This window comes from Anguilla rostrata, chromosome 7 (genome assembly GCF_018555375.3).
Source record: "Anguilla rostrata isolate EN2019 chromosome 7, ASM1855537v3, whole genome shotgun sequence".
In the NCBI taxonomy this organism is placed as follows: Eukaryota; Metazoa; Chordata; class Actinopteri; order Anguilliformes; family Anguillidae; genus Anguilla; species Anguilla rostrata.
The window spans coordinates 51,313,849-51,323,880 of record NC_057939.1 but is presented as its reverse complement, the minus strand read 5'-3'; the positions used below and the strand labels follow the sequence as shown (position 1 = coordinate 51,323,880).

Here is a 10,032-nt window from a genome sequence, read left to right as displayed (position 1 = left end):
TCCTGTCATTGAAAATAGCATAGCTGTACTGTCTAAGTAGCTCTGAAGAACATTTGCCCTGGGCATCTCCACTGCTTGAATTAGGATTAAATTACAGTTATTTCCATACTTTTGAGTTTTCCAGTCTTTAAGATGCACTGGTCTCATTCTGTTTTATGTACTGCCACTCCTGCACTACAGATGCTGAATCATCTCCTTCCAACAATGTCTTAAGTGGCAAGAGCCTGGAGGACCCAGTTCTCAGTACTCCGGAATCCCATTAGACGCCTGAATAGACTACATTCTAATTGCCTTCCTGAGTGTCACTCTCGAAAATGCTAATCTTAATATACCTGATCTGTCTCTAGCGTGTAAATACCCCCAACAACTCAAAACATTTCAGCTCAGTCTCTTTTTAAGGGTCAACATTTTTTGACCACATTGACTCATGTACTGGGCAGCACCAGAGGGCAATGCAAGCTGCTGCAGGGGAGACAGTGAGCGACCGAATGACCAGAGACGACCAGAGACCGAATGACCTGTCATTCGGACAGGGAAGCAGGGGCGACCATGCTGACCGAAAGCCCTCTCTGATTGGCCCGTGTCATGGCCAGTCATGCACTTCCCTGGGGGACAGACCGTACATGGGCGTAATTCTATCCAGGCAACTGTGTGTCACGCCTGCTAAAGAGCACCATATACGCCAGACTCACAATCCCAAAAAAATGGCCGAGGGGCAGCTTCACAGAGGGTTTAGCTTCCCGTGACTGTTCAAACAGTCACACAGAGTAGTGTGGGATTCACGGAGCCTTCACAGGACATCATTCCCTTGTTTTCATGATACACAAGCAATTTAACACACGCTTGTTCATTTTTGGGGGATTTTTCTGCAAATATAAGAAAATCAGGCAAATGAGGTTCATTAAGCATTCCAACTAAATTGACAAAAAAGCCATGCACTAACTGCTTGGTGCTATTAATGAAATCATAAATAGGAGCAGTCATTGATTCATTGCAGAGCTGGTGAGCTGTACAATTATAATGGCAAGGGGGAATCACACCTGTAATTATAGCATGTGTAACTAGCCCCCAGAGCGAGACATCATCAACCCACTGGGTCTGTCTAGTCAGCTTACCTGCTGTTTGATCTTCAGCAGGAAGGTCTGCAGGGTCAGTGTATAATTGGTTGTATAGCGTTGCACTGAGAAGAAAGTCAGTTGGCTGCGAAAATGAAATAATTTTAGAGAGCAGGTAAGGTTCTTCCCGAATCACTATGCCTTTTAAAGGGAAATAGATTCCTGCATGCACCTTCACAGACTGCCATTTAAAGCTGTGTGTCAATTTGCCACAGATGTACCTCTACCCTTCAAGAAAAGCTGCCAATATGAATATCAAATTTAAAAAATGTGTATAACATGCTAGCCAAAGAACATCACCATGGCCTTGTCTTATTCATAATTAATGGCCATCTGTAAGCCATTTATGCGAGCAGTAACGTGAACCCAAAAACACCTTGAGGGTTTAATAACCTAATTTAGTTCCATTTACCTCCCATTTGTCCTCCAGGGCCTGCCTGGCATTCACGACTCTTTCACACCAGAGAGCATTTTAGCAGGATGTGCCTAACCACAGAGCAGATGTCATTTCTGTTCAGGCATTCACGGTTCGTTCCTCCTTGTTGTGCTGAGCCTTGTGTTGAATTTCAGTTAATTGCTGAGTCATTACACACGCACGCACACACACACACAGATAGGGATAGGGAGAACGAGAGAGAGAGATCATTACTTTATGAAAATGCCGAAACAAATGCTTCCCAGAGCTAGCTTCCAAACTCTGCCACATTGGTGAGCTGCAGAGAGTGGACCTAGTCAAAGCTCAACTACTTCAAGAAAAGAGTAAAAGAGGATACAATAAACTGTCATTTAAATGAATATGCTTTCATTTCAGTGAAATATTATATCACACGTCCCTCCTTTTAGTGTTGCAAATATGGGATGACACAAACGTGTCATTTAAAATGAACTGAGGCTGTAACCTCAGAGATGTGTTAATCTGTAATGCTACAATACTGACCCCCAGTGTGCAGCATTTATGATGACCGTAAAGTAAGAGGACTTAGCACAGGTTATAGTGCTAGTGTAAACTACATGCTACCATCTGTTCGCCATTTATGCACACACACACGCACCCGCACACACACAGACACACAATTTTTGCTCTCTCTCGCATCCTCCGTCACTCTCTGTATTTGTGTATGTGCGTTTGTGCGTAAATTAGAGAAATGATGTATAAAGTGATTTCACCCACTTTTACGCACCCACCCAACCACATACAATTTATTTACAATGTTGACGAACAGTAACCATAGCAAGAGATGTTTTAGACATTCTATGTGCCAGGGGCGGTGCAGGATTTAGTTGCGAATAGCACGTGGGTATCGCGATCCAGACAGGACACTGATGAGCCGCGAGAGGAGCGCGCGGGGAAGCAAGAGCAGTCTCTCGAAACAGAGAGTCGGTTGAAGACGCGCGGGGATGTACGCGTAAAGAACCTCAACTCCGAGATTAATGGACTAAATGCGTGGCTGGATGTTCTTTTTGTAAAGACGTGCTATCCTCGTTTGGTTTCAATGAAGTCCGTCCCCCGTTGAGAGAGGTGACACCAACTCAGTAAAAATAATGAACAGGTAAAAACGGACACTCAAGACTGCAGGAGCGCCTCAGACATGTGGGATCTGGGGACTCCAATTACGGATAGTTCCGTGATTCTTTACTGAATAAAACATTCTGGGATTAAGGCGAGATAAAAAGGGAACAAAATGGATTCATACAATTCCAGCGGAATCGGCGCGTCCCTGGTTGTCCCTCCAAATTCCACTCACCCTGTGGAAAGTAGATACTCCTTGGCTACAGTGGCAGGTCTCGCAGCGCTCGTAAGCTTTCTTATTGTGTTTACTGTCGTCGGGAACGTCTTGGTTGTAATCGCTGTATTAACGAGCAGAGCGTTGAAGGCACCCCAGAATCTGTTTTTGGTTTCTTTGGCCAGTGCAGACATCTTGGTGGCTACACTGGTTATGCCATTTTCCCTGGCCAACGAACTTATGGGCTATTGGTTTTTCGGGAAAGTTTGGTGTGGTATTTATTTGGCATTAGATGTCCTATTTTGTACTTCGTCTATAGTGCATCTGTGTGCTATCAGTTTAGATAGATACTGGTCTGTAACACAGGCAGTTGAATATAATCTAAAACGGACACCGAAAAGAGTTAAGGGCACTATAGTTATAGTTTGGTTGATATCCGCCGTTATATCCTCACCACCGTTAATTTCAATCGACAGTAATAGTGATAACGCTCTTAAACCGGAGTGCGAACTGAACGACGATACGTGGTACATTCTCTCCTCCAGCATAGCGTCGTTTTTTGCACCTTGCGTTATTATGATATTGGTGTACATCAGAATATACCAAGTGGCCAAAACCAGAACGAGACAAATGTCAGAGAAAAGGCCGGGGACAGACGGCTCCCCCCAGACAGAAAACGGACTAAGCAAAGGCACCTCGTTAAAACTGAATGGTGAGAAAGAAAATGGGCACTGCCCGTCCATGTCAAATGAACAGAAAGCCCCGGAGAAGGACGAGATCGACCCCGAGGAGAGCAGCTCGTCGGAGGGAAAAGGCAGAAAGCCTCGGGACAAGGGCTCCAGGAAGGAGAGGAGGTCCAGCCGGAAGAACAGCTCCCTGTCCAAAAACTCGAGCCGGATTTCCCGGGCCAGCAACAAATCAATCGACCTCTTCACCTCCCGCCGAAAAAGGAGAAACATGGCATCGCGCAAGAAGGTGTCCCAGGCCAGGGAGAAGAGGTTCACCTTTGTGCTGGCCGTGGTCATGGGAGTGTTTGTGGTCTGCTGGTTTCCTTTCTTCTTCAGTTACAGCCTCTATGCGGTCTGCAGGAAAGCCTGTGAGATTCCTGACACGCTCTTCAAGTTCTTCTTTTGGATTGGTTACTGCAACAGCTCTCTGAACCCTGTCATTTACACAATATTCAACCAGGACTTTCGGAGAGCTTTCCAGAAAATACTCTGCAAGTCCTGGAAAAAATCTTTTTGAAATCAGTTGCATTTGCGTTCATTGATCCCTGATTTGACAGGTTGCGCCACTGAAAAACACTACTTGTTGGCATTTTATATTTCCTTTGGCCTTGAATTAATCATAATAAAAAAAATTCTGAACACACAAGACATTTATTAGGAATTGTTTATGAGCGTTTGTATTTTCTTGCGCAGGTGAAAGGATAGACGATTAGTTTTCACAGTGCCCTGGCAGTTTTTCTTGTAAATGACCCAATTGTGGAGTACACCACCAGGCTGGGAGAGAGGGAGTGCCAGGAGGTGTGTTCATCTTATGGGGCACTCCCAGTATCACACACATTTGTCTTTGTTTTTCATGGTATAAAGATTATTAATGTGCAAGGCTTCTTTTTATTTCCTTTTCCTTTTTTCGTAGGTTGAAATGTCTGGAACCACATTCTAACCAAAGCAATGGTAGCCTGTTTATCAAGCTAATGTAAAAAAAAGAATTTCTTTTAAAAAACATAAGGGGGACATAGCTTTATAGAGCATCATATGAAGTGTGTGTGTTCTCTTGCTGTGTCTGTGAATTTCTGAGTGGACACGAGGGACTGCAGCTCAGAGAAGAGCGGATGAAGAGGGCTGAAATGTTTTTACTGTGCAGTTAAACATGTTATTTATGTAGCAAGAAGGCTCTTTATTTTGCACTGCAAATGCTAACACAAAATATTTGAAAAGTATTTCATTGGGAAGTACAAGTATCTCTATTTAAGCACTGCTGTTCTGATATCATTTCCTGTCTGTAATCCTCAAGTAAAGACTATCATTCTATTAATATTCAGAACATGGTTTTTGTATTTAGTACTTCTTTCTGGGATTGCCATGAAAAATATAGGTTCACCTTTAACCTCAATTAATATTTAAGTAATGTTTATGTACATTTTCATAAATGTGCAATATAGTGTTGAAGATAATCAGCATTGTGTTTTGGATTTAGTGGTTCACACATTTTGATTATATATTTATCATATGACAGCAAAAAATCTTCAAGCCTCATTTGTTGAAAATCCACCATTGTCCATTTTGCATTGTCTTCTCTTGACCTTGTTGTGTTTAAATCTAGTTATGCTGCATTATGTGCAACTAAGAGGTCCCTTTGTAATACAACCACCACAGGAGAGGGAAGTTCAGACTTGGGGAGGTCTAGGAGAAGGAATACTGCCAGTTTAAATCCCGGATTGTAGTACCTCTACTCCAGGGGTGCACAACAAGGGCTGATCCGTTTCAGGATTTTGTGCCAACTTCTCTTCTTAATTATTCAATTAACTCAATCATATTTTGATCTGAAAATTGCATAAGCACCAGCTACAGCTGCACACTGCAAGCATATTCTAAAGAGTTTACTGTGCTCAAGTCCAGGAGTTAACCAGCCTAGTTTTTATTGCTGTCAAAAAACTAAAACTAAGGTCATTGGTTGGAACAAAAACCAGCATGCACACTGGCCCCCGAGGACCGGAGTTGTGCACCCCTGCTCTACTCTGTCTTTCAGCATGGTTTCCTATCAGTGAAGATTACGCATGTGTGAGGGGGAAAAAATCAATCAGACAAATTGAATCTTTATGGATGAGTCCTGGTGGCGCTGGTGAGGTGGGCGCGAGCTTAAAGCAGAGGCCGCCCCCCGATAAATCCAGCGGAATCTACATTGATTTGTCTTTATTTGAAATGATTAACTTTGACAGGATTGGCTGCGAGCGCTCACGAGCTGCACAGGGACCTTATGAAAAATGCTGTGACATGCTCGAGTGACCGCGGTGGACCGGTTTCTCGGGCCGTCTGGGAAAACTGTACGGGGGGGGAGGCAGGGAACAGCTGTGCAGCTGAGCAGCAGGGGCTCAGAGAGCACAAAGTACACAGAGAGTAAAGCACACTGTGAGTAGAGTGCACAGTGAGTAAAATACACTGAGTACACTGTGAGTAAAGTAAACTGAGGAAAGTGCACGGTGAGTCATGCATACCGTGAGTAAAGTGTACAGTCAGTACACAGTGAGTGAGTAAAGTACACAGTGAGTAAACTGTCATTAGAGTGCAGAAAGTAAAGTACACAGTGAGTAATCTGTGATTAGACTTGTTACGTCCCCACACTTGAGTGTCTGTATACAAAATATATTTGCCATATATTTTCTGAACATATTATGTATGAGGTCGTTTAAAAAACAAAAATGTTCTCCGTAAAAAAACATGCATTTATTACACATTTTGTATGGTCATATGTACACAGGCTAGTAGAGAAATTTTTTGGATCATTCAAATCATTAACAAACCCATGTCCTAACCTTTCTTCAACCTGCTAAACACAACCGTAAACTTGCCTCAACCCTCAGACTTACCGTTTTCCTAACCCTAACCCTAACCCTAACCCTAACCCTAGCTGAACCCTAGTTTGAGCCCTAAACCCTAATTAAAGCCATTGGTACCTATGAAAACATCAGAAAACCCATTTTAAATTGATGGAAAACAAGGTAAATATCATGAAGACAATAATACAAATACAAACTAATATGTATGAGGTCATTTAAAAAACAAAAATGTTCTCCCTAAAAAAACATGCATTTATTACACATTTTTTATGGTCATAGGCACAAATGCTGGTCGAGAAATTCTTGGTTCATTCAAAATCATGAACAAACCCATGTCCTAACCTTTCATCAACCTGCTAAACACAATTGTAAACTTGCCTCGACCCTCAGACTTACAGATTTCCTAACCCTAACCCTAACCCTAACCCTAGCTGAACCCTAGTTTGAGCCCTAAACCCTAATTAAAGCCATTGGTACCTATGAAAACATCAGAAAACCCATTTAAAATTGATGGAATACAAGGTAAATATCATGAAGACAATAATATGTATGAGGTCATTTAAAAAACAAAAATGTTCTCCCTAAGAAACAAATTCATGTATTAGACATTTTGTATGGTCATGGGTACACATGCTACTAGACATTTTTTTTGCTTCATTCAAAATCAATAAAACTCATGTCCCAACCTTTCTTCAAGCTGCTGAACACAACCGTAAACTTGCCTCAACCCTCAGACTTACCGTTTTCCCTAACCCTAACCCTAGCTGAACCCTAATTTGAGCCCTAACCTAATTTGAAGCCATTGGTACCATTGAAAACACCTGAAAACCCATTTAAATGGATGGAAAACAAGGTAAATATCATGAATACTAATTAAATGAATCATATGTATGAGGTCATTTAAAAAAAAAATGTTCTCCCTAAGAAAAACATTCATGTATTAGACATTTTGTATGGTCATGGGTACACATGCTACTAGACATTTTTTTTGCTTCATTCAAAATCAATAAAACTCATGTCCCAACCTTTCTTCAAGCTGCTGAACACAACCGTAAACTTGCCTCAACCCTCAGACTTACCGTTTTCCTAACCCTAACCCTAGCTGAACCCTAATTTGAGCCCTTAACTCTAATTTGAAGCCATTGGTACCATTGAAAACACCTGAAAACCCATTTAAAATGGATGGCAAACAAGGTAAATATCATGACGACAGTAATCAAATACAAATAATATGTATGAGTCATTTAAAAAACAAAAATGTTCTCCCTAAAAAAACATGCATTTATTACACATTTTTTATGGTCATAGGTACACATGCTGGTCTGAGAATTTTTGGTTCATTCAAAATCATAACAAACCATGTCCTAACCTTTCTTCAACCTGCTAACACAACCGTAAACTTGCCTCGACCCTCAGACTTACCGTTTTCCTAACCCTAACCCTAACCTCCTAGCTAACCCTAGTTTGAGCCCTAACCTAATTGAAGCCATTGGTACCTTGAAAACATGAAAACCCATTTAAAATTGATGGAAACAAGGTAAATATCATGAAACATAATAAATCAAAATAACATGTATGAGTCATTTAAAAAACAAAAATGTTCTCCCTAAAAAACATGCATTTATTACACATTTTTATGGTCATGGACACATGCTAGCGAGAATTTTTTGGTTCATTCAAAATCATAACAAACCCATGTCCAACCTTTCTTCAACTGCTAAACACAACCGTAAACTTGCTCAACCCTCAGACTTACGTTTCTACCCTAACCCTAACCCTAGCTGAACCCTATTTGAGCCCTAACCTAATTAAGCCTTGGTACCTATGAAAACCAGAAAACCCATTTAAATGATGGAAACAAGGTAAATATCATGAAGACAATAATATTATGAGGTCATTTAAAAAAAAAAATGTTCTCCCTAAAAAAATCATGTATTAGACATTTTGTATGGTCATGGTACACATGCTACTAGACATTTTTTTGTTCATTCAAAATCAATAAAACTCATGTCCCAACCTTTCTTCAACTGCTGAACACAACCGTAAACTTGCCTCACCCTCAGACTTACCGTTTTCCTAACCTAACCCTAGCTGAACCCTATTTGAGCCCTTAACCTAATTAAGCCATGGTACCATGAAAACACCTGAAACCCATTTAAATGATGGAAACAAGGTAAATATCATGAAACATAATTAAATCAAATATATGTATGAGTCATTTAAAAAAAAAATGTTCTCCCTAAAAAAACATGCATGTATTAGACATTTTGTATGGTCATGGTACACATGCTACTAGAATTTTTGTTCATTCAAAATCAAAAAACTCATGTCCAACCTTTCTTCAACTGCTGAACACAACCGTAAACTTGCCTCAACCCTCAGACTTACCGTTTCCTACCCTAACCCTAGCTGAACCCTAATTTGAGCCCTTACCTATTGAAGCCATTGGTACCATGAAAAACCTGAAAACCCATTAAAATGATGGAAACAGGTAAATATCATGAAACATAATTAAATCAAAATATATGTATGAGGTCATTTAAAAAACAAAATGTTCTCCCTAAAAAAAATCATGTATTAGACATTTTTATGGTCATGGGTACACATGCTACTAGAATTTTTGTTCATTCAAATCAATAAAACCATGTCCAACCTTTCTCACTGCTGAACACAACCGTAAACTGCCTCAACCCTCAGACTTACGTTTTCCTAACCCTAACCCTAGCTGAACCTATTTGAGCCCTAACCTAATTGAAGCATTGGTACCATGAAAACACCTGAAAACCATTTAAAATGATGGAAACAAGTAATATCATGAACAATAAATCAAATATGTATGAGGTCATTTAAAAAACAAAAATGTTCTCCTAAAAATCATGTATTAGACATTTTGTATGGTCATGGGTACACATGCTACTAGACATTTTTTTTGCTTCATTCAAAATCAATAAAACTCATGTCCCAACCTTTCTTCAAGCTGCTGAACACAACCGTAAACTTGCCTCAACCCTCAGACTTACCGTTTTCCTAACCCTAACCCTAGCTGAACCCTAATTTGAGCCCTTAACTCTAATTTGAAGCCATTGGTACCATTGAAAACACCTGAAAACCCATTTAAAATGGATGGCAAACAAGGTAAATATCATGACGACAGTAATACAAATACAAAATAATATGTATGAGTTCATTTAAAAAACAAAAATGTTCTCCCTAAAAAAACATGCATTTATTACACATTTTTTATGGTCATAGGTACACATGCTGGTTGAGAAATTTTTTGGTTCGTTCAAAATCATTAACAAATCCATGTCCTAACCTTTCTTCAACCTGCTAAACACAACCGTAAACTTGCCTCGACCCTCAGACTTACCGTTTTCCTAACCCTAACCCTAACCCTAACCCTAGCTGAACCCTAGTTTGAGCCCTAAACCCTAATTGAAGCCATTGGTACCTATGAAAACATCAGAAAACCCATTTAAAATTGATGGAAAACAAGGTAAATATCATGAAGACAATAATACAAATACAAAATATTATTTCTCAATTTGGGGGTGGGGTTGGGGGGGGAGGGGTGTATAGATGCTTTGTCCTTATTTGTCCTTATGTGCCAACACATTTTCATAGATTTCAT

The 10,032-nt window shown here is 40.3% G+C and overlaps 1 protein-coding gene across 1 annotated transcript; it reads left to right on the top strand.

Moving 5' to 3' along the window:
* Positions 1–2,242: 2,242 nt before the first annotated feature.
* LOC135259968 (alpha-2 adrenergic receptor-like) lies at positions 2,243–4,888 on the top strand. Its single transcript, XM_064344965.1, has one exon. The coding sequence runs from the start codon at positions 2,798–2,800 to the stop codon at positions 4,082–4,084; it is 1,287 nt and encodes a 428-aa protein (XP_064201035.1). The 5' UTR covers positions 2,243–2,797; the 3' UTR covers positions 4,085–4,888.
* The last annotated feature ends 5,144 nt before the right edge of the window (positions 4,889–10,032 follow it).

What these genes read in the sequence shown, in the direction of transcription:
- LOC135259968 (XM_064344965.1), top strand. Translation starts at nt 2,798, where the DNA reads ATGGATTCATACAATTCCAGCGGAATCGGCGCGTCCCTGGTTGTCCCT.